This window comes from Micromonas pusilla (assembly GCF_000151265.4).
Source record: "Micromonas pusilla CCMP1545 genomic scaffold MICPUCscaffold_4, whole genome shotgun sequence".
In the NCBI taxonomy this organism is placed as follows: domain Eukaryota; kingdom Viridiplantae; phylum Chlorophyta; class Mamiellophyceae; order Mamiellales; family Mamiellaceae; genus Micromonas; species Micromonas pusilla.
Genome location: NW_003315885.1, coordinates 1201612 through 1223383, shown reverse-complemented (window position 1 = coordinate 1223383; position 21772 = coordinate 1201612). Strand labels below are relative to the sequence as shown.

Genomic DNA, 21772 nt, shown 5'->3' with positions numbered 1-21772 from the left:
CGTCCCCCCGCGTCGAACGCGTCGCGCGCGAGAATCCATCCATCCACCCACCGTCCCCGAACGACGTCCCCGACCCAACCCTAACCCGTCCCCGCTCGTCCCCGCTCCCTCCCCAGCGCCGTTCGAGCGCGACCGCGAGGACGGAATGCCCAGGATGCCCCCGTCGACGATACACCTGGAGTCCCCGAAGCGTTGGTCCCCCATCGCGTACGCGTTCTTAGGCGACGCGGTCTGGGAGCTGTACGTGCGGCGGCTCTTCTTCGCGCCGCCGACGCGGCCGCGGACGTACGACCTCAAGTGCAAGCGCGCGGTCAGAGCGGAGGCGCAGGACGTCGTGCTGAGGAAACTGGTCGACCGCGGGTTCTTCACCGGTGCGCGCGCGCGAACCCCGCGCTCGACCCGGGGGTCGTCGTCGTTCCCTTCGTTTCGCTCGTTCGTTCCCCACCCTCGGGTCTCTCGCGCGTCGCGTGGAGCGTCGAGATTGGTTCGGACGCGTTCGTTTCGTCTGTTTTTTTCATCTCGTCGCTCCGCCGACCTTCTTCGTCCCCGCCCGTCCCCATCCGAACCCCATCAGACGAGGAAATGAAGGTCGTGAAGTGGGGCAGGAACGCGTCGTACGGCAACGTCCCGACGCGTCTTCGAGGAAAGAACGGAAAAGGCGGGTTCGCGACGTACCGAAACGCCTCCGCGTTGGAGTGCGTTGTCGGGTACCTGTACATGACCGACTCGGCGAGGTTGGAGACGATGATGGCGACGCTTGGGGGGGACGGGACTCTGGAGGACGTCGCGGACGAGGGGGGCGGGGGCGAGGGGAAGAAGAAGGGCCCCCGGGGGTCGTGACGCGCGACGCGACGCGCGCGGTAGGGGTAGGCGGGCGTCTCTGTTCGTTCAACGCGTAGTCGCGCGTCGTCGTATCCGTCCAGTCGCCGCCCACCACGACAGCAGAGGGAAACTCGCGTGTTTGTCACGATTGCGTCATTATTATGTTCAGCCCCGAGGCGTTCGCGCTCGCGGAGGGCCTCGTGTCCTCCGCGTACGTCTCCCAGGGCTCGCAGGCGTGCGCGCGCCGCGGGAAGCTCCTGACGACGCTCCTGTCCGAGCGGAGGCTCCCGCGCGCGGGATGGGACGACAAGTCCATCGAGGCGCTGATCGCGGAGCTCGCAGCCATGGACAGCAACAACTTCCTGGACAACGTCGGCGTCGGCGAGCGCGAGGCGAGGGTGCACAGCCGCCTCGTCGCGCGGAGGCACTACCACCTCGCGCACGGCGTCGGGCGCTCGGGAGACGTCGCCGCGGAGCAGCCGAAAGCCGCGGGGTCGTCGCTCATCGTGAAGCTGACGAACCTCCTCGTCGCGGACGCGCTGAAGATCGCGGGGATGGCGGACGCGGGGCCCGCGCTCGTGCTCCCGCTCGCGACGGGAATGACCCTCACCTTGACCCTGCTCGCGATCAAAAAGTTCCGCCCGGCGACCGCGCGCAAGGTGGTGTGGCTTAGGCTCGACCAGAAGACGTGCGTCAAGGCGGTGCTGAGCGCGGGGTACGAGCTGATCGTCGTCGAGCCGAGGATCGTCGTCGGCGACCAGCTCGAGACGGACGTCGACGCGGTTGAACGCGCCGTCGTGGAAACCTGCGGCGGCGCCGCGAACGTCGCGTGCGTCGTCACGTCCACGAGCGGGTTCGCGCCGCGGGCGTGCGACGACGTCGTCGCGGTCGCGAAGGCGTGCGCGAGGCTGGACGTCGGGCACGTGATCAACAACGCGTACGGCGTGCAGTCCAAGGCGCGTTCTATGTATACACTGGTCCCCGTGCGAACCCATCGGCGTGGAGAACGCCGTTCCTTACTGAGGACGTTTCCCGGCGGGCGTGTCTCTCCGCCCAGGGTCCCTCGCTTTCAATCCCCGCCCGCGACGCCGTTCAACTCCATCTGACGCCTTTCAACTCCACCCCGACGTTCGCTCGTTTGGACCCTCGACCCCAAGACGCTGTGCGACGTGATCGCGAAGGCGTGGCGACGCGGGCGCGTCGACGCGGTCGTGCAGAGCACGGACAAGAACTTCATGGTCCCCGTCGGCGGCGCGGTCGTCACGAGCGGACGCGAGAACACGCGCGTCGTGGAGGAAGTGAGGAAGGCGTACCCGGGCCGCGCGTCCATCGCGCCGGTGCTGGATCTGTTCATCACGCTGCTCGGGATGGGCGAGGACGGATGGAGGAAACTTTTGGACGACCGCGACGTCGTGTACGCGTACATGAAGCGAAAGCTCGCGGAGGTGGCCGCGGAGGAGGGCGAGCGGTTGCTCGAGACGCCGGCGAATCCGATCTCGATCGGTTTCTCGCTGGAGTCGCTGGCGCGCGGCCTCGGCGAGGACGTCGACGGGACGAAGATCAGCTTCTTCGGTTCCATGCTCTTCTCCCGGTGCGTCTCCGGCACGCGCGTCGTCGCCCCGGGGGTGCGTCAGACCATCGGGGGCGTGACGTTCGACGGGTGGGGGGCGTCGTGTTCGGCGTATCCGGCGGGGCCGTACTTCACCGCGGCGGCGGCGATCGGGACGACGACGGAGGACGTCGACCGGTTCTGCGCGAAGCTGAAGAGCGCGTTTAAGGACTTTCGGAAGAAGCACTCGAGGAAGCGGGGGGGCGGGGGAGGCGCGGAGGAGGAAGTCTCGGAGGAGGTCGCGAAGTTGAACGTAGCCGCCGCTTAGGGCGGATGATGATAACCTTAGCCGTACGTTTAGTACAGCTGGTGTCCAGCGTGTACCGACTCTGCCTACTCGCACTCACTCAACAGAATCATCAGCGAAACTGACGTCGCTCATCAGCGCGAGCCGCGGGCCATTTTTCTCGACCACGAATTCGCCCTCGAGCGCACACGATCTCGCGCCGCCGCACGCTCACGACCGCGCGCGCCGAGATGGTGTCTCAGGTATTCTGCCGCGTCGGCGAGCGCGTCCGCGCGACGGACTTGGACGGCGCGTGCGACACCGTGGGGAGCCTCAAGGCTCGAATCTTAGGCGAGACGATCCGCGCCCTCCCGGGCGCGTCCGACGTGGTCCTCACGCGCCGCGGGCGATGGCTCGCGGACGAGTCCGCCTCGCTCGCGGACGCGGGCGTGCGCGCGAACGACACGCTCGCGATCGCGATCCGCCTCCGCGGCGGCGGCGGCGACGGCGGCGCCACCGGCGCGGAGTCGAGAAGCTGCTACCTCGAGATGTACGCGGACAACGGCGGGACGGGTTTCTCGCGGAAGAAGGAGTCCCTCGGCGGGTTCATCAAGTACACGACGCAGAGCACGGTGCGGGACAGGGACGAGCGCGAGGAAGACCTCGCGCGATGGTTCAACTGCACGCTCACGGAGGAGCCGCTGGAGACGGGCGACGGCGCGGTCGTGATCGATCGATTGGGATCGCTCTTCAACCGAGAGGGCGTCCTGAAGGCGCTCAGGGATAAGTGCGTGGACGGCGTCGCGCTCCCGCAGAGGTTAGAGCACATCACCGGGATGAAGGCGATCACGGCGTTGAAGCTTCACAAGAACGAGCGCACGAAGAGCAGCGTGAAGGACGCGAGCGGGAAGGTCAACGCGACGTCGTTTCGACTCGCCGCGGAGGCGGTGTTTTCGTGCCCGATCACCGGCCTCGACTTCAACGGGAAGACGAAGTTCGTCGCGCTCGTTCCATCCGGCGTGGTCGTCAGCGACAGGGCGCTGCGAGAGGCGAAGAGCGCGGTGGAGGATATTCTCGGCCCGGACGTGAAACTGGACGAGCAGACGCGGGTCACGGTGAACCCGAAAGGCGAGGAGTTGGACGCGATGCGCGAGTCGCTCGAGGAGGAAGCCGCGAAGAAGGCGGCGAAGAAGAAGAAGAAGGACTCGAAGAAGAACGGCGCCGGCGCGGGGACCGTGACCGGCGCGGAGGATCAGACCGTGGAGCTCGTCGCCGGGACGGGGATCAAGTCGAACGGCAAGCGCGAGTGGAACGGCTGCGACGATCTGAGCAACGAGCAGCTGAAGGCACAGGCGAAGCGGTGGCGCGCGTGCGACAACGTCCCGGAGGGGGCCGACAAGGACGTGTACGCGTCGCTGTTCACGGGCACGACCGCGCACGAGCGGGAGCAGGAGACGTACTTGTCGCGCAACGCGCGCAAGGCGTGGTGATTTGATTTGCTGCTAGTGCTCTGTCGTAGTCGTATTCGCGCGGGGATCCCGCGGACGCGTGTTCGCTAATCGTCGTCGTCGTCGTCGTCGTCGCCGCCTTTTTTCTTCCTCGAGAAGAACCCGCCCTTCTTCCCGCCCTCGCCGTCCTCCTCCCCCAGGGCTTTCTTCTTTCTCGAGAAAAACCCGCCCTTCTTCGCGCCCGCTTTTTCGAGTATTAGCTTCAGAAACGGCAGCTCGCCCTTCTCGTACTGCCGAATCGCGATCTTTAAGTCGTCCGAAGTCTTCAGCGTGATGTGATGCTTGTCCTGGTCCTCGAACTTTAATATGTACGTCTCGATGAACACCTTCCCGACGGCGATGATGAGCTCCTCGAACGAGACGTCCGGGTCGAGCTCTAAGAACCGGATGTCCTCCTCTAAGAAGAGCTTCACGTTCACCTTGGCGTCGTCCATCTTCTCCGGGGGCTCGAACGTCTTCAGTCGGTCGATCTCGTCCATCATCTCCTGGATGTCTTGGTTCAGTCGCTCGATCTCCTCCTCCGCCTTCAATCGCAGCTCCTCCTTCGTGCTGACCGCCTTCTGCAGCGACTGGCGGAGCTTCTGCTCCGCCTCGAGCTGCTTGATGAGGTGCTCGCGCTGTTTACGCTCGGACTCGAAGTCGGACAGGATGTGCAGACGCGACTTGCGTTCGGCTTCGAGCTGCTTCTGCAACGCCGCCTTCTCTCTGTCGGACGCGCCGACTTGGTCTTGGAGCCGCTTGACCTCCTTCTCGCCCTGCACGCACTTCTCTTGCGTCTCCCGGTGCGCCTTCCTCTCGTCCTCGAGCTTCTGATTCGTGTCCCCGTGCGACTTGGCCTCGTTGTCCAGCTCCGAGCGGAGCTGCTCGATCGAGTTCAGACGCGCCTCGAGCTGCGTGAGCAAGTCTTGCCGGCTTCGGCTAAACTGCGACTGCAGCGCGGTCTGCTGCCGCCGCATGTCCTCGATCTGCCGCATCAAGCTCCTGCGCTCTTCCTCCGCGGCGAGCAGCTGCTGCTCTTGCTTCCCCCGGCTCGCTTCCGACTGCTGCAGGAGCGCTTGCAGCGAGTCGATGTCCCCGCGGCTGCGGCTAAACTGATGTTGCAGCGCCTCGCGATTCGCGCCCTCCCCCTCGAGCTGCGACCGCAGCGACACCCTCTGGGCCTCCTCCTCCATGAGTTGCGCTTGCATCTCCGCGCGCGCGCTCTCCTCCGCCTCTAACAGCTCCTGCAAGTTCCTTCGCGAGCGTTCCTCCTCCTCGAGCTGCGCCTCGACGTCCATGCGTAGTTTCTTCTCCGCGTCGAGGCGCTCTTCAAAGTCCACCTCGACGCCGAGTTTCCGGTACACCTCGCTCTCCTCCGGGGCGCGTCGCCACGTCTTCACGGAGTCCTCGATCCATCGGTGGTTCACGATCTCGAGCATCTGTCCCTCGAGCTTGAACAGCAGCGCTTTCGCGTACACTTCGCTCTCGGCGCGGTAGCAGATGAGGTGCGTCGTCTTCTTCGTGAAGTTTTGGTTAAACGTCGCGCCCGCGGCTTCGATGAGCTCGCGGATGTCGTTCCGAATCGGTCCCTTGTATCCGGCGACGGACACGACCGCGTGCGCCATCCCCGGCACGCCGTTCTCGTCTCGTATCGGTTGATACAACACCTTATCCGTGTGCGGCACGACGCGACGCGCGGTGAGGCAATCCTCGAGCCACGCGTACGACACCACGATCTTCCCGTCGATCGCCGCCTCCTTGTAGTCCCGCCCCTGCTGGTACGGCGTCATGACGTGCGTGCAGTCCGGGGTGTATCGCTCGCGCACGCGCGCGCCGAGCATCTGCAGCTCGTTCCGAATCGCGTTCGTGTCCGCCGGGGAGTAGTTCACCACCGCGGCGGTGACGCCCTCGAAGTACACGAGCATCTCCTCCATCCCGGCGAAGTATTCCGGGCGCGCGTCCTCGTCCGCGGCGCCGTCGAAGAACTCCGCGGGGTGGAGGTCGTCCCCGGGGCGCGCGTTCGGGTCCGCGGGGGGGTAGCCGGGGTGGACGCCGCGCGAGCTGGAGGGGCACGGAGGGCGTGGACCGGGGGGGGAGGGTCAGAGGCGGCGAGGGACGGACGTCGCGCCAGCGCAGCTGGGGGAGGCGGGTTCGAATCTCAATCTCATCGCGCGCGGGGCGACGACCGCGGGGGAGGGAGGCGCGACGCGCACCTGTGCGGCGTCGGGTAGTCCCCGGCGTGCGACGGGGTGTATCCCATGTCCCCGCCGGGCACGCCGCCAGGGTACCCGTGCTGATACCCGTAGCTCGAGGCCGTCATCGTGCGATACGGAGTGGCGCGCGCTCAACGGGAAAAACGGTGAAGGAGCCGCGCGCGTCGGAGTTGACGATGATTGATCACAGTCGTTCGCGCCGGGCGCCGATCGCGCGCGGGGGTGCGCGTCTGTCGCGGGCGCGATGACGAAGTTCAGCGTCATCGTCCCGACGTACAACGAGCGGCGGAACATCGGCATCTTGTACCTGCTCCTCCGCGACGCGTTCGCGCACCCCTCGCTCGCGAAGGACGAGTTCGAGATCGTGATCGTGGACGACAACAGCCCGGACGGCACGCAGGACGTCGTCCGCGCGCTTCAGAAGACGTATAAAGACAAAAACTTGCTCCTGAGGCCGCGCCCGGGGAAGCTCGGTCTCGGGACCGCGTACGTGCACGGTTTAAATCACGCGAGCGGGGAGTACGTGATCATCATGGACGCGGACTTGAGCCATCACCCGCGCGCGATCCCGGAATTCGTCGCGAAGCAGCGCGACACCGACGCGGACGTCGTGACCGGGACGCGCTACGTCCCCGGCGGCGGCGTCCACGGCTGGGACACGCGCAGGAAACTCACGTCTCGAGTCGCGAACTACCTCGCGCACGTGCTTCTGAGCCCCGGCGTGAGCGACCTCACCGGGTCGTTTCGGCTGTACCGCCGAGACGCGTTGGAGCGAATGGTTCGCAAGGTGAAGAGCAAAGGGTACGTGTTTCAGATGGAGATCATCGTGCGGTGCAAGCGCGCGGGCTTGAGCGTGGAGGAGGTCCCGATCACGTTCGTGGACAGGGTGTACGGCGCGTCGAAGCTGGGGGGGGCGGAGATCGTGGGGTACCTGAAAGGGTTGATACGGCTGACGCTCACGACGTGACGCGACGCGGCGGAGCCGCAGCCGCGACGCCCCCGCGCCCCCGGGGCTGGCGCCCCCCGATATTAGACAGGTTTTAGACGTAGCGCGCGTCGTGTCGTGTTCATCAGAGGCGCGGCGCTGTGATATCATCGCCGGTAGTACCCCCCCCTGTCGCGATCCCGGTCCCTCGATCGATCCCTGCCGCCGCCGTCGCGGTCGTACGGACGGTACCTATCCCTGCTCCTGCTTCGGCTTCTACGGTCCCGGCGCCCGTCCCTGTCCCTGTCCCTGTCGTCGCGCCTGTACCTATCCCGGCTCCGACTCCGCTCGCGTCGTCGCGGCGGGGCCTCGCCCTTGACCTCGCCCTCCTCCGCGTCCACATCGTCTTTCTGCTCGCGAAGTTCGCCGCCGCCGCCGCCGCCGCCGCCGCCGGCGTTCGGGTACTTCTCGTCCAGACGCTTAAGCGTCTCTCTGATCTTCGTCCACCCCATGTGCATCTGCCCTTCCCTGTGCCGCTCGCAGTTCAGCTCGTCCTTCGCGTTCGTGATGCTGCAGCACACGTCGCAGACTTCTTGCTCGCCGTACATGGTCCCGGTCACCTTGGCGGCGGCTTCGTTTATGGCTTCGTTCTCTTTCAGGCGCTCCTCCAACGGTTTTTTCAGCTTCGCGAGCTCGTCCGCCTCCGCCATCGCCTTCTCCGCGGTCTCGACGTCGCCATCGTCCCCGGCTTTCTCCGCGGCGGCGACGAGCGCGGCGATCTTCGCGGACAGCTCCGCGATCGCGGTGACCGTGCGCGGGTCGGACACGACCATCTCGGCCTTCACGCGCGCGACCGCCTTCGCGATCCTCTCGTCCATCCCGTCGACGAGAATTCGAAGCTTGTCGAGCAGCCGCTGCTCGTACTTCGGCAGCGTCGGGAGGTTCGCACGGCGGTAATCCAACGCGATGGCGTCGTCGTGCACCGCGTACGCGCACGTCGGGAGGTCCGAGCGCTTCTGCGCGTACGAGAACATGAAGTTCGGGCAGCATCCGGCGAGGAAATGCGGGCAGCAGTCGGACGTCTCCCACGGCGGCTTCACGACCGCTTTCTGGTCGTCCGTGAGGTTCCGCGCGCTTCCCATGAGCTGGTCGAGAAGCGCCGCGGGGTCGTTCGGGTCCTTGCCCATCGCGCCTTTGTTCCCCCAACCCATGATCAGAGGGCGCGAGACGAACGAGGCGGGCGCGCGCAGATCTGAAGTCCAACTCTAATATTGTACCTACGCGGTGTCCACAAAAATCTAAAAAACTCAACTCTTGTCCAGGTAGTCGTCGCCCGTGACCTTGACGTGGCTCCTTCGCATCCCGCAACACAGCCCGATCATCGCGTACATCATCGCGAACGCCGCGACGCCGCCGATGACGTACCAGTAGATGTTGATCGTCGTCGCGCTCTCCCGAAGCGACTCGTCTACGGTAAAGTCGATGGGCGCGATGACCAAGCCGACGACGTACCCGAGAAACACGCCCCCCTTCCCCTTGCACACGACGTGCCCTTGCCCGGGTCGCTCCTCCTCGACGGACTCGGTCCACCACCGCCGCTGAGGGTCGTCCACGACCCACTTCCCGGCCTCGTGCCGCGCGCACCTGTACTCGTACAGGACGCGCTCCAGGGGTTTCATCGGTATCCCCGACATCGGAACGTGGACGGTCATCACCTCGTCGTACCCGGGAGGGAGCGCGGGGTAGACCCCGTCGTCGTTTAGCAGCTCCAGCGCGCTGCCGTCGGACATCATCCGCGTCGCGGAGGGCAACGTCGACCCGGATATCCGGTACGTGAAGACGTCCACGTGCGCGTCGCGGTAGACGAACGACGCGAGCCGCGCGGGGATGAAGTACTCCGCGGCGTTTCTCCCGGGCGCCGAAAACGCGCGAAGTCCCGGCCTCAAGTCTTTCGGGAATATCCGCTCCGCGCGGACGCCTATGAACGCCTGCGACATCTCCGACGCGGTCTCGTTCGCGGCTTGACCGCGGACCGCCGCTCGCGTGATCGCGACCGCGGTGGACAGCGCCAGAGCGACGACGGGGTCGTACACCGGCGCGTCGTCGTCGTCGGCGTCGGCGTCGGCGGCGGCGGCGGCGGCGGCGGACGCGCCCGACGCGGATTCCAAAAGTTTCCGACGCCGCGGCGAGCACGACATCGGGTCCTCCAACAGCTTCCTCCGTCGCGCCTCCGCCATCCCGACAGACGACGCGTTCGAGCTCGAGCTCGTGACGTTGCTCGCGTTGCGCGCGATCTCGATAGAGACGACCTCGAGCGCGGCGCCGCACGTGGACGTCGCCGCGTCCAACGTCGCGAGATCCGCGGGACCGCTCGCGGGCGCCGAGACCAACGCGCGCGTGGCGTTCACCCCTCGCCGCGCGGTCGCCTTGTCCATCTCCCCCGCGACCGCGCTCACCGCGGCGATCGACGTGACGTAGCTCGTGAGCACCTCCGGCTCGATCGTCCCCGCGATCGCGGCGACGGCGACGTCCGCGGCGTCCGCGACCGCGCCCATCGCGCCGGCGCGAATCGATCGCCGCCGCGACAGCTCCGCGGCGTCGCTCGCGGCGGCGACGCCCGCGGAGTTCAACGACGCCGCCGCGGTCACCGCCGCGGTCGCGCGCATGACGACGTCCCCGAGCGCGAGCGCGGCGGTCAGCGCGGTCGCCGCCGCCGCGCTCGCCGCCTGGCCGGAGACGGCGCTCACGCGCACGGTCGCCTCCAACCGCGTCGTCGCGCCGCGGTCGTCGGCGACGACGAAGACCCTCGCGTCCGACGCGACGCCGTCCCGCGTCGCGTTCGCGGGCAGCGTCGTCGCGACGGTCGTCGCCGCGCCCGTGGACAGGACGATGTCCGTCGTGCTCCGACCAAAGCCGCGCGCGACGTAGCCGATCGTGTATCGCAGCGCCCCCGGGTTCGGGGAGACCCACGCGGCGGTGGAGACGGTGAACGTCGTCGTCAACGCCGCGCCTGATGAGGGCCATTCCATACAAAAACAGTTCATCGGTCAGTTGAAAAGGGAAGCGATCAAATGTTGAAAGCGAGCAATGGGTGAAACACTTTTGTATAGAACGCACCCGACGCGGGGGACGCCACGAGCCTTCCCCCGCTCGGCGGGCCCACGACGACGATCGCTCCGGTGGTCGCCTGCCCTTCTAAGTTCACGCCGCGCTGCTTCGCGAGGAGCGTGAACGCGTACGACGTCTTCGGTTGTAACACCCCGCCGGCGATGACCAACGACGGCCCGTTCGTCGGCGTGAGAAAGTTTCGCGCGTCGGCGAAATCGATCGGCGGCTCGGAGATCCACCGGTACGCGATGTCCCCCTCTTCCGCCGTGCCCACGAAGTCGACGTGCCCGGTCACGTTGCCGACTAATCGCAGCGGCGTCGTCGACGGCACGGTCGCCGGGTTCGGCGTCGCGAGCGTCACCGTCGGCACCGGGTCCGTGACCATGCTCACGTCCGACGTCGCGTTGGCGGTTTTCCCCCTGTTTCCGTACGTCACCGTGAACCGAAATCGCCCTCCCAAATTCGTCGCGAGCAGCGGACCGATGTCCGCGAGGTACGGCTCCGTGGACGCCATCTTCGCGTCGAACGCGCTCCCGCACGGGTCCTCTCGCACCTCGGACGAAGACACCCGAGTCAGGAGGACGCACGACCACGCGTACGTGGAGTTATCCGCCGCCGCGTTTGGCGCGGCGGCGTCCGGATCAAACGACGGCCGCGCGTCGAGCTCGAAGACGTGGTCGCGCGGGAGAACCCTCACGCCGCCGCCGCCGCCGAGGATGATCGCGCGCAGCGGCGTCGGGGACACCGTCACATTCACGTCCAGCGTTCCCGCGCTCCTCGTCCCGGGGTTCTCCCCGAAGAACGCGCGAAGCCGAAGCCGATGCGGCGTCGCGGAGGCGGCGAGACAAAACGCGGGAAGCGCGAGCGACCGCGACGACGCGCGCACGTGCAGGTTCGGCCACCCGTACTGGTTCACCCCGGGGGCGTACAGACAGTCCGCGCGCGACGTCAAGTTCTGCCACCGGTACGTCAGCCCGGTCGGGTCTTGATCGCACTCGGAGCCGGGGGCGGGGTCGACGACGGCGGGTAAAGACGCGTCCACGTCGATCGTCGTCGCCGCCGCCGCCGTCGTCGCGTACGCGTGCGACCCGCTCGACGTCCTCACCCCGGGGACCATCCCCGTCCATCGGTTCACGCCCGCGGTCGCGCTCGCGACGCCGCCGTGGCAGTTCATCGCGGACGCGCCGAACGCGTACCGAACGTCCGGCCGCGTGAGCGATGTCGGGAGGCGCAGCTCGCGGAGCGCGTGATTCGACGCGTTACTCGCGAACGCGACGAGGTCGGCGTGGTCCCCGACGACGACGCCCTCGACCCCCTCCGCGGCGGAGAACGTCGGCGCGTCCCACGACACGACCTCGTCCCACGACAGCGCGGTCGTCGTCGCGCGAACGCGCATGTCCTGGCACCCGCCGACGTCCGCGGGCGCGGTCAGCGCGAGCGTCGGATTCCCCGACGTCGCGCCCATCTCGAGCGCCACCGTTCCGTCGTAGTGGTACCCCGCGGCGGCGTCGAACAAGGTCGCGTCGTCGCGCAGGCGAAGCGTGAGGCCGCTCGGGATCACGGCGCCCGCGGACGTCGCCTCCTCGCGCGCGGCTCTCCAGCTCGAGCACGCGCCCGAGGAACGCGTCGCCGGCGGCAACGAGACGGCGAGCGCGGAGGCGTCGGTCCATCGCGCCGACGCGCCGACGCCGGCGGACGACCCGGTCATCGCCGTCAACGACGCGGGCGCGAACAGCGCGTCCACGGTCAGGTTCATCGCCGCCGCGGTGACGTTCACCGCGGCGGTACCGGGCGGCCCCGCGAACGCGACCGAGACGACGCCGTTCAGACGGTCCAGCGTCGCGGACGCCGAGACGAGCGTGCCGACGTGAAACGCGCGACGCGACGGCGTGTCGTCCGTCGTCCCCGCGCTCGCGCTCGACGCCCTCGCTTCCACCGTCCACGTGCCTAATGTCTCCGCGTACACGAAGTGCCTGAGCTTCGCGACGCCGGAGACGTAGTACGTCGTCGCCGCCTGCCACGCGCCGAACCCGGCGCCGGTGCCGTCGTCCACGCGCACGTCCACGCCCGCGTCGGACGGCAGGACGCATCCTTCGGTCTCGCACGCCGGCTCGAGGACGAACAGGAGTATCGACCCGGGGCGGTGCACGGAGCCCTCCGCGGGGGCGGTCGTCATGACCGTGTCGATCCCGGCGGCGAGGGCGGGCGCGGGGAAGAGCGCCGCGAGGAGCAGCGGGAGGAGCGTCATCCCGCGCGTCCGCATCTCGCGCGAAGAATGCGCGCAAACGGTCCTGTCCCGTCGCGGGCGCTATCGAAGCGAGCGTCGCGTCATCCTCGCGTCGCGCGCGTCGACGTCGACGCGCGTCGTTCCCTCGCTGATATTTGCGCGCGCGCGTGGGTTGGCGAACCTGTCCCGCGCGCGACACTGCGACGACGGAGGAGCGAAGCCGTCCGCCTCGTGCGTGATTCGCAACGACCCACGCACCCGCGGCTCCATTTTCTTGGGTGTGGAAAAAAACGAGTCGGCAGAGGCGGGGCGGGGGCGGGCGCGTCGTCTGTTCTCGACGTTTATCGATACGTACTACGTTGATCACAACAAATTCAAACTATCGCGGCGTGCAAAAATAATCCTCCTCGAGAGCGCTCGCGGCGGCGGCTCACGCCTCCGCGCTGGCCTTGCTGCCGCGCGACTCGGAGAGCTCCTTCTGGATGTTCATCGGCACGGGCTCGTACCTCGCGAGCTTCATGCTGTAGTTCGCGCGACCCTTGGACATCCCACGAAGCTTGGAGACGTAGTTGAACATCTCCGCGAGCGGGACGAACGCCTTCACCGTCTTCAACCCGCCGGGCTTGTCCCCGAGCTCGCCAACCTGACCGCGTCGGGAGTTCAAGTCGCCGATGACGTCGCCCATGGACTCCTCCGGGGTGACGACGTCAACCTGCATCACGGGCTCGAGCAGCTTCGGGCCGCACTTCGCGATGCCCTCGCGGAACGCCCCGCGCGCGGCGATCTCGAACGCCATCACGGACGAATCGACGTCGTGGTAGTTGCCGTCGAACAGCGTCGCCTTGATGTCCACGACGGGGAAGCCGGCGATGATGCCCGCGCCCATCATGTCCTCGAGGCCCTTCGATACGCCGGGGATGTACTCCTTCGGAACGGAACCGCCCTTAAGGTCGGTCTCGAACTCGAACCCGGACCCGGGCTCGAGAGGCTCGAACTTGATCTGCACCTCCGCGTACTGCCCGGAGCCGCCGGACTGCTTCTTGTGCGAGTACTTCACGGACGCCTCCTTGGAGATGGACTCGCGGTAGTTCACCTGCGGGGCGCCGACGTCAGCCTCAACCTTGAACTCGCGCTTGAGGCGGTCGACGATGATGTCGAGGTGGAGCTCGCCCATGCCCTCGATCACGGTCTGGTTGGTCTCGTCGTCGCGGGAGAAGTGGAAGGACGGATCCTCCGCCGCGAGCTTGATGAGACCCTGGGACATCTTCTCGAGATCCGCCTTCGTCTTCGGCTCGATCGCAACCTTGATGACCGGGTCCGGGAACTCCATGCGCTCGAGGATGATCTGGTTCTTCTCGTCGCACAGGGTGTCGCCGGTGGTCGTGTCCTTGAGACCCGCGATCGCGACGATGTCGCCCGTCACCGCGCCGTCGACGTCGATGCGCTCGTTCGCGTGCATCTGAAGGAGACGGCCGATGCGCTCCTTCTTCCCCTTGACGGAGTTGTACGCGTACGAGGACTTCTCGAGCTTGCCAGAGTACACGCGGCAGAACGTGAGAGACCCGACGAACGGATCCGCCATCACCTTGAACGCGAGCCCGGAGAAGGCCTCGTCGTCCGCGGGCTTGCGGAACAGCTTCTTCTCCGCGTCGTCGACGGCGGTGCCGTTCATATCCGGGAGGTCCACGGGGGAGGGGAGATAGTCGACGACCGCGTCGAGCATGGGCTGGACGCCCTTGTTCTTGAACGCGGAGCCGCAGAGCACGGGGACAAAGGCGTTCGCGATCGTGCCCTTGCGAATGCACGCCTTGAGCTGCTCCGTCGTCGGCTCCTCGCCCTCGAGGAACGCCTCCATGACGTCGTCGTCTTGCTCCACGGCCGACTCGACGAGCATCATGCGGTACTCCTCCGCCTTCTCCTTGAGGTCGTCCGGGATGTCGACGTAATCGAACGACGCGCCGAGCTCCTCGCCGTTCCACACGATCGCTCGCATCTCGACGAGGTCCACGACGCCCTGGAAGTCCTCCTCCGCGCCGATCGGGAGCTGAATCACGAGCGGCGTCGCCCCCAAGTTGGAGACGATCATGTCCACGGTGCGGTAAAAGTTCGCCCCCATGCGGTCCATCTTGTTCACGTAGCACAGACGCGGGACGCCGTACTTGTCCGCCTGGCGCCACACCGTCTCGGACTGCGGCTCGACGCCGGCGACGGAGTCGAACAGGCACACGGAGCCGTCGAGCACGCGAAGCGCGCGCTCCACCTCGAGGGTGAAGTCGACGTGACCGGGGGTGTCGATGATGTTGATCCTGTTGTCGCCCCACGCGCACGTCGTCGCCGCGGACGTGATCGTGATCCCGCGCTCCTGCTCTTGTTCCATCCAGTCCATGGTCGCGGCGCCCTCGTGGACCTCGCCGATCTTGTGCGACTTGCCGGTGTAGTACAGCACGCGCTCCGTCGTCGTCGTCTTGCCGGCGTCGATGTGCGCCATGATGCCGATGTTGCGGTACTTGTCGAGGGCGACCTCGCGCTCCGCGGCGGCGCGGACGACGAGCCCGCGGGCGGCGCGCTTGACGGGCGCGGTGGCGCGGTTGACAGCCTGGGTGTGGCGAGAGGCGGGGGAGGGCGGGCGGGGGGAGGAAATCGTCAGCTCTTCTTTCGTCGAATTCGTGGGGTGGGGCGAAAAACGTGCGACGCGCGCGCGACGGCGGCGCGGACGCGGCGCGGACGCGCGCGGGTGGCACGATTTCGGACGGGAATGCACTCACCCCGACGCGCTGAGCGCGGAGACCGGAGAACCCGGGGAGCTGCGAGGATGGGGGCGCGGGGTGAGCGCGTCAGCGACGCGCGATTGGGAGAGAAACGTGGCGCGTCGGGCGGCCGTCGCTTTATCCGAAGGTTTACGCGCGGCGAAGACGCGACGGCGGCGTCGCGACCGCGTCGACGCCGGAAACGACCGTCCGAACGTTTCCGCGGACGCTCAAAGGATGCGCGCGCGCGAGAAAAAGCGGGATGGCGCGCTCGAGGAGGCCCCGGGAGCGCGCATCCCGCGCCGATAGGGCTCGGGTTCTCGTCCCGAGCGCGTCGCGTTACGAATGGTGCGGAACCGTCGCGTTCGCGATTTCGCGCGCCGGAGAGCCGCGCGCGACGCGAGCGCGAGCGCGGAAACGCACCTTGGTCGCTTTCGCGGACATCACCGAAGCTTGCGTAGCCATGGCGTCTGAGTTCTTGGACCGACGGGGGTGACCGTGCGGCGCGTTACGGAGTGGGCCGACACGGGATGACGTCGACGGAAAGCTCTCGGGGAAACTTTCGACCTGTCTGGCGCCGCACAGCCGTCCGCTCTCCGCCGACCGCCGACGTCTGATCCACACGACGGTTCTGTTCACGCGCGCGTGCGTTCAGTTCGCGTTTTTTAGTGTAACAACCAACTTACGAATCGGCCGTCGCAGATCTACCTAAGCTCTATTCCTCAACCCCCCCCTCGCTCCCTCGCTTTCGCCGCGCATCAGCGGCGTCCGCTCGCCCTCGGTCGCGTCCGGCGAGCTCTCCTCCTCAACGGACTCCGCGTGCATGTCCATGTCCGGTATGAGCACGTACGTCAGCGGCACGGCGACCAGAGGGAGGATCATCCCGCAGACGACGATGAGCACGGGGAGGTTATCGAAGTCGCACGACCCGCCGTCGGTGAGGTCGGTCTTGATGCCCGCCGCGGACATCGCGAAGACGCCGAACGAGCGCGACAGCGCGCCGCCGAGGTTGCTGAACGACGCGAGGATCGCGAACGTCGTCGATTCCATGTTTTTAGGGCACAGCTGCGATCGGAACGGTGATACGTAGGGTCAATTTTGAACGGTGAAAAGGTGCTTGAAACCGAAAATGGGCACCGATGAAAAACCAAAACCAAAAAAAACGGAACCTCCTCCGGCCGCGCACCTTGGACATCAGCACCGTGCACGGCATGTACGCCATCATCCCCACCGCGGGCTCTAAGATCGTATCCCCGAGGAGGTAAAACGCCTTGTCCGGTATCCCCCACGCCTTGTTCCACCTGAGCACGAGCGCGAGGTCGCCTATGGACGACACGCTGGATATGACCGCGCTGATCATGAGCGCCCTTCGCATCCGAAACTTCACGAAGTACCGGTTAAAGAGCCATATGCCGACGGCGCTGAACACCTGCGCGACGACGGCGGTGTACACGGTGAAGAACAAGTAGTCGAAGTGCGGCCCGCCCGGGTTACACTCCTCGTCCACGGTGAACCAGTACTGCATCGCGCTGCCGAACGAGACGCTCACGGTGTTTGTCAAAAACAAAAACAACGTCGCCTTGGCGAGACGCGGCGGCATCGCCCAGAACATGGCGAACGAGAGCGCGATCGCGACGCTCGCGGTGATGACCAGCTCGGCGTACATGTTCGACGTCATCAGCTGCGCGGCGGCGTTTACCGCGCACGCGAGGCCCATGAAGGTCCCGAGCGTGAAGATCTTCTGGTGCCGTCGAACGAGCTCTCGGTTCGCCGGGCCGACGCACGCGCGCTTGCTGGACTCGACCGCGGGCTCGGGCATCAAACCAAAGTACGACGTGAAGACGCACTGCGCGCTGAAAGGTATCGCGCACCAGAACATCACGCGGTAGTTCTCCGAACGCAGCGTGAAGAACGAGATGATCGTCGCGAATAAGCCGCCGCACAAGAGCGAGAACCACACGAACGACACGATGTCGCCGCTCATCTCCGGGAGCTGCCGCATCTTCTCCGTGTACTTCCCTTCCGTGAGCAAGTCCACGACGGAGACTTGGAGGTTGATGAACACCAGCGCGGTGACGTAGATCATCGCGTCGCCCTCGCCGAGCTGCGCGCCACCTAAGAACACGAGCGCCGCGGCGCCGAGCGCGGAGACGAACGTCATGTAATACCGCTTGTTGTACCCGCCGATCGGGACGACGTCGGAGAGCATCCCGAACACGGGCTTCAGGCTCCACGGGAAGTACGCGACGATGCCGTACCGCTGCATATCCGTCGCGCTGAGCTTGAGGTACTGCTGCGCGAACGGCAGACCAGCCTGGTGCGCGAGGCCCATGAGCATGCCCTTCAGGCAGAAGTGACACGACCCGATGAAGAGGACGAGGTTCCACCCCACCGCGTCGCCCAGGCGCGCGACCCACTGGTACAGCGTCGCGAACGGGTGCGTCAGCGTCGCCGCGCACGTTCTCGTCGCTATCCCGCTCCCGCCTTTATCGTGGAGTCGCTCGTAGCCGCTCATGGCGTCGCGTCGCGTCGCGTCCGCGCGTCCGGTCCGCGTGGGCCCCTCGTGCGATCGAATCAGACGCTCGATCCGTCGTCGAACACCTCTTCGTCCGCGCTGACGGCGCGTGCTGTGGACGACGCCGCGTCCACCGCGCTCTCGCGCGCGCGCGCGCGCCTTCTCCGCGAGGCGCTAGAGGAAGAGCGCGAACGACCTCGTCGCCGTGATTCCCGTCGTCCCTCGCCTCACCGCGAGGTTGTGAACGCGATTACGATCCGCAGTCGGGCTTCTTTCCCGCGGCTCGCCCGCGCTCCCGAACAGAAACAGTAACAGGTCGAAAGGACGGGACCTCCCAGGGTCAACTCCTTTGAAAAGTTGAAAGTAAGTTACGAGTCAACGAAATTTTCTTCTTTCAATTTTCTCCTTTCAAGTACATCATGGGGGGCGTAAAATGTTTAGACTATTTGCTCATAGAAATCGTCGATCTCGTTTCTGACGTCCAGGATCTCCCGTCCCGTCGAGGCGCGTGACGTGCCGGCCACAACGAGATGCGCGCGGTCGCGACCCTCAACGCGGCGCCGGCGAGCGCGGCGCGACGGACGGAACCTCGCGCGAGATGCGTCTCCGCGGCGTGCCCCCCTCGCGCGCGCGGGAGCACCCTCCGCGCGAACGCCGGCGCGTCCCCCCCGCGCGCGCGTCCTCGCGAAAGATTCTCGCCCGACCCCGCGTCGCCCCTCGCGCCTCGCCTCGCGCCGCGTTCCGCCCGCCGACGCCCCCGTCCCGTCCCCTCCGCCCTCCCCTCGCAGAGAACAACGGCGCGGACGTGCGCATCTTCAGGGACGGCGAGGCGCAGGCGTGGGACGACGAACACGCCCCGCCCTCGACGACGACGACGGAGACGACGACGACGACGACGACGACGACCGCCGCGCCGGCGGGGCCGACGAAGACCTCTTCGGATAAACCGACCGTCACCGGTCGCCCGGAAGAGCAGTTCAGCGACGCCGCCGCGAGCGAGCGCCAGACGCTGTTCAACGACATCGCGCCGGTGTACGACCAGCTCAACGACCTCCTATCTCTGGGCCTCCATCGCGTCTGGAAGCGCGCGGCGGTGAAGTGGACGGGCGTGCGACCCGGGGATCGCGCCATCGACGTCTGCTGCGGCAGCGGCGACGTCGCGCTTCGCCTCGCCGACGCCGTCGGCCCCTCCGGCGAGGTCGTCGGTCTGGACTTCGCCGCCGCGCAGCTGCGCGTCGCCGCGGAGAAAGAGGCTGCGCATCCGACCGGGTACGCGCTGTCGCCGATCGTGTGGCAGCAGGGCGACGCGCTCGCGTTGCCGCACCCGGACGGCGCGTTCGACGGCGCGACGATCGGGTACGGCTTGCGCAACGTCTCGGACGTCCCACTCGCGCTGAGCGAGCTGTGCCGCGTGTTGAAACCCGGCGGGAAGGCTGCGGTGTTGGACTTCAACAACGCGGTGGACCCGAACTTGAACTTCGCGCAGGGGTTCGTGCTCGACAACGTCGTCGTCCCGGTGGCGGAGTTGAACGGCGTCGCCGCGGAGTATCGGTACCTGCGGCCGTCCATCGAGCGGTACCCGAAGGGGCCGGAGCTGGTCCAGCTCGCCGTCGACGCCGGGTTCTCGAGCGCGACGTTCTACGAGCTCGAGCCCGCGCGGCTCATGGGGTGTTTGGTCTGCGTCAAGTGACGAGGGGGTGGGACCGCGGCGGCGCCGTAGCGAGTACCTTAGGCTCTTAGTCGGCGGCGTCATCATCGCGATCCGTCTGTAGTGAATCGCGTCGAAAAAGTTCCGGAAGCGAAACCCTGTCCGTCCACTGTCGTCGCGCGCGGAGACGGCCGCGACGCCGCCGCGACGCCGCCGCGCGGTGGTGCGTCGTCGTCATGGCGTGCATCGTGACCGTCCCGATGCCGCGGGACGAGCACGTCGATTTACGCGAGAAGATCATGCGCGCGTGCGGGCTGTCGAACGCCGTCGATCTCTCCGCCCCCGACTTCGCGACTCGGCTCCTCGTCGCCGCGCGCGTGTCGTGCGTGGACGACCGCGAGGCGTACTTCGCCCCCGCGGGAGGGTGGGCCGCGAAGGTCACGACGCCGCCGGTGAGAGGCGAGCGCGACCGCGTCGCGCTGTCGCCTCGGAACGAGACCGCGGCGTGCGCGCTCGCGCTCGAGCTCGTCGCGGAGCGAGGCGCGGCGGCGGCGAGCGCGATGCCGGCGGTGCGCTCGCTGTGCGACGCCGCGCTCGCGCCGCCGGACGACGCGCCCGGGGTTTCGACCGTCGCCCCCGAGCCCGCGTCGCCCGCGAACGACGGCGGCGTCGGCGACGCGATGATCGCGTGGGTCAAACGCGGCGGCGCGTGCTCGACGTCGTCGACCGCCGCCGCGGATTTCGAGGCGGCGTCCGACGCCGGCGGACGCGCGACGGTGCGTCTCGTCCCGGCGCGGTTCCCGTCCACGGGGCGCGGCGCGGCCGCGTCGACGGACCTCCCCGCGGGCGCGGACGCGCTGACGATCCCGTCCTCCGCGCTGCTCACGTCGCGCGTCGCGCTGGAGGACCCCACCGCGCGAGGGGACGCGTACCGAACGTTTGCGGGATTGGGCGAGGACACGCTCATGACGTTGTGGCTCGTGTACGAGAAGTACGCGCTCGGCGACCGCTCGCCGTGGGCGCCGCTCCTCGCGTCGCTGCCCATGGACGACGGCGGCGGCGACGACGGGGATCGAACCGCCGCCGGAGCCCTGGGTCTCACGCCGGCGTCGTGGCCCGCGGAGGTGACGGACGCGCTGTTGCGCGGCGCGCCGCTTCTCGACGACGCGGTCAAGGCGAGGGAGACGACGGCGCGGCAGCACGCGGCGCTGTTCCCCGCGCTAGGCGAGCACTTCCCGGAGGTGTTTCCGACGGAGCTTTACACGCTGAGGCGGTTTAGGATCGCGTCCGAGGCGTGGAACGCGTACGGGATGACCGTGCAGGCGGAGACGGTCGGCGGCGCGAGCGGCGGCGGGGAGCACCACCCGCCGGCGCCGACGACGTGCCTGCCGCCGATCGCGTTGCTGTGTAACCACGCGACGTGGCCGCACGCGGTGCGGTACAGCCGCCTCCGCGACGATGCTCTGCACCTGCCCATCGCGCGCGGGGTTCGCGCGGGCGAGGAGATTTTCGTGTCGTACGGCGCCAAGTCCAACGCGGAGCTGCTCTTGTTTTACGGATTCGGCGTCCGAGACAACCCGTACGACGACGTCCCGCTGTCCCTCGAGCTCCCGCAAGGCGAAGTCCGAGACGTGAGCGCGCTCAGGGAGCGCGTGCTTCACCGCGCGAAGCTATCGCTCTCGCCGCACAGCGTCCGGTGCGGCGCTCTGCCGCTGCCGCTCGTGGGGACGCTGCGAGTCCTCACCGCAGACGCGTCGACGCTCGGGACGTACGCGGGGGATCCGCGGACGGACCCGGTGAGCTCCGAGGGCGAGGCCGCGGCGGCGGCGGCGCTGTGCGGCGCGCTGCAGACGCTTCTGGAGCGGCTGCGCGCGGGGGACGACGCCGCGGCGGCGTGCGCGGCGACGCTGCGAGGAAGGGGCAAAGGGGAGGAGGCGGCGCGGGCGGCGGAGGCGTACCGAGACGGCTGCCGCGCCGCGTTGGAGAGGGCGGAGCTGGAGGCGAGGAGGTGGCGCGCCGCCGTGGGGGGCGGGCCGGACCCGAGCTTAGGGAAGCGGACGAGCCGGGACGATTGAGGGGGTTCGGGGGGCGCGAGTACTTAATCAATCTACAATCTAATCAACGCGCGTATCTCCTCCTCTCCGCCTCACCTCCTCTCTCTCTCATCTCTTCGCCTCGCCTCCTCTCTTCTCTCCTCCTCGTCCGCCGCAGACGAACCCGCAGACGTCGTCGTCCAACCAGACGC

General features: G+C 67.5%; 12 protein-coding genes across 12 annotated transcripts; 6 read left to right on the top strand and 6 right to left on the bottom strand.

Annotated features, from left to right (window-relative positions):
- Positions 1-211: 211 nt before the first annotated feature.
- MICPUCDRAFT_8212 (uncharacterized protein) lies at positions 212-762 on the top strand (the record flags this gene model as incomplete). The annotated part of the gene is made up of 2 exons (XM_003058184.1): positions 212-371; positions 575-762. Coding segments are annotated over 2 exons (348 nt in total), but the record flags the coding sequence as incomplete, so codon positions are not given.
- Positions 763-983: 221 nt separating this feature from the next.
- MICPUCDRAFT_16680 (uncharacterized protein) lies at positions 984-2699 on the top strand (the record flags this gene model as incomplete). Its single annotated transcript, XM_003058183.1, has 2 exons — positions 984-1805; positions 2004-2699. The coding sequence occupies 2 exons, from the start codon at positions 984-986 to the stop codon at positions 2697-2699; spliced, it is 1518 nt and encodes a 505-aa protein (XP_003058229.1).
- A 209-nt stretch (positions 2700-2908) lies between these two features.
- Positions 2909-4147, top strand: MICPUCDRAFT_67558 (uncharacterized protein; the record flags this gene model as incomplete). The annotated part of the gene is made up of 1 exon (XM_003058182.1): positions 2909-4147. The coding sequence occupies one exon, from the start codon at positions 2909-2911 to the stop codon at positions 4145-4147; it is 1239 nt and encodes a 412-aa protein (XP_003058228.1).
- Positions 4148-4212: 65 nt separating this feature from the next.
- Positions 4213-6464, bottom strand: MICPUCDRAFT_57491 (uncharacterized protein; the record flags this gene model as incomplete). Its single annotated transcript, XM_003057806.1, has 2 exons — positions 4213-6205; positions 6358-6464. The coding sequence occupies 2 exons, from the start codon at positions 6462-6464 to the stop codon at positions 4213-4215; spliced, it is 2100 nt and encodes a 699-aa protein (XP_003057852.1).
- A 99-nt stretch (positions 6465-6563) lies between these two features.
- MICPUCDRAFT_49578 (glycosyltransferase family 2 protein) lies at positions 6564-7443 on the top strand. Its single transcript, XM_003058181.1, has one exon. It carries the CDS (start codon positions 6602-6604, stop codon positions 7322-7324), a length of 723 nt encoding a protein of 240 aa, XP_003058227.1. The 5' UTR covers positions 6564-6601; the 3' UTR covers positions 7325-7443.
- Positions 7444-7449: 6 nt separating this feature from the next.
- On the bottom strand, positions 7450-8493 carry MICPUCDRAFT_57489 (uncharacterized protein; the record flags this gene model as incomplete). Its single annotated transcript, XM_003057805.1, has 1 exon — positions 7450-8493. The coding sequence occupies one exon, from the start codon at positions 8491-8493 to the stop codon at positions 7450-7452; it is 1044 nt and encodes a 347-aa protein (XP_003057851.1).
- Positions 8494-8589: 96 nt separating this feature from the next.
- MICPUCDRAFT_57488 (uncharacterized protein) lies at positions 8590-12653 on the bottom strand (the record flags this gene model as incomplete). The annotated part of the gene is made up of 2 exons (XM_003057804.1): positions 8590-10292; positions 10400-12653. 2 exons carry the CDS (start codon positions 12651-12653, stop codon positions 8590-8592), a joined length of 3957 nt encoding a protein of 1318 aa, XP_003057850.1.
- Positions 12654-12957: 304 nt separating this feature from the next.
- MICPUCDRAFT_26499 (uncharacterized protein) lies at positions 12958-15873 on the bottom strand. Its single transcript, XM_003057803.1, has 3 exons — positions 15788-15873; positions 15383-15421; positions 12958-15213 (listed from the first exon to the last, which is right to left on the bottom strand). Exons 1-3 carry the CDS (start codon positions 15827-15829, stop codon positions 13048-13050), a joined length of 2247 nt encoding a protein of 748 aa, XP_003057849.1. The 5' UTR covers positions 15830-15873; the 3' UTR covers positions 12958-13047.
- A 199-nt stretch (positions 15874-16072) lies between these two features.
- MICPUCDRAFT_16177 (folate-biopterin transporter family) lies at positions 16073-17030 on the bottom strand (the record flags this gene model as incomplete). Its single annotated transcript, XM_003057802.1, has 2 exons — positions 16073-16429; positions 16551-17030. The coding sequence occupies 2 exons, from the start codon at positions 17028-17030 to the stop codon at positions 16073-16075; spliced, it is 837 nt and encodes a 278-aa protein (XP_003057848.1).
- Positions 17031-17228: 198 nt separating this feature from the next.
- MICPUCDRAFT_67550 (uncharacterized protein) lies at positions 17229-17726 on the bottom strand. Its single transcript, XM_003057801.1, is given in 4 exon segments — positions 17229-17435; positions 17526-17547; positions 17549-17699; positions 17701-17726. Coding segments are annotated over 3 exon segments (261 nt in total). The 5' UTR covers positions 17697-17699; positions 17701-17726; the 3' UTR covers positions 17229-17344.
- Positions 17727-18870: 1144 nt separating this feature from the next.
- MICPUCDRAFT_6421 (uncharacterized protein) lies at positions 18871-19569 on the top strand (the record flags this gene model as incomplete). The annotated part of the gene is made up of 1 exon (XM_003058180.2): positions 18871-19569. A coding segment is annotated over one exon (699 nt), but the record flags the coding sequence as incomplete, so codon positions are not given.
- Positions 19570-19763: 194 nt separating this feature from the next.
- MICPUCDRAFT_57484 (uncharacterized protein) lies at positions 19764-21602 on the top strand (the record flags this gene model as incomplete). The annotated part of the gene is made up of 1 exon (XM_003058179.1): positions 19764-21602. The coding sequence occupies one exon, from the start codon at positions 19764-19766 to the stop codon at positions 21600-21602; it is 1839 nt and encodes a 612-aa protein (XP_003058225.1).
- Between the last annotated feature and the right edge of the window lie 170 nt (positions 21603-21772).

Excerpts from the sequence above, each read along its gene's own strand:
- MICPUCDRAFT_49578 (XM_003058181.1), top strand. The coding sequence starts at position 6,602 with ATGACGAAGTTCAGCGTCATCGTCCCGACGTACAACGAGCGGCGGAAC.
- MICPUCDRAFT_26499 (XM_003057803.1), bottom strand. The coding sequence starts at position 15,829 with ATGGCTACGCAAGCTTCGGTGATGTCCGCGAAAGCGACCAAG. Across the intron at positions 15,422-15,787 it reads TGTCCGCGAAAGCGACCAAG|CTCCCCGGGTTCTCCGGTCT; the intron begins GTGCGTTTCCGC and ends CCATCCTCGCAG. Across the intron at positions 15,214-15,382 it reads TCCGCGCTCAGCGCGTCGGG|GCTGTCAACCGCGCCACCGC; the intron begins GTGAGTGCATTC and ends CGCCACACCCAG.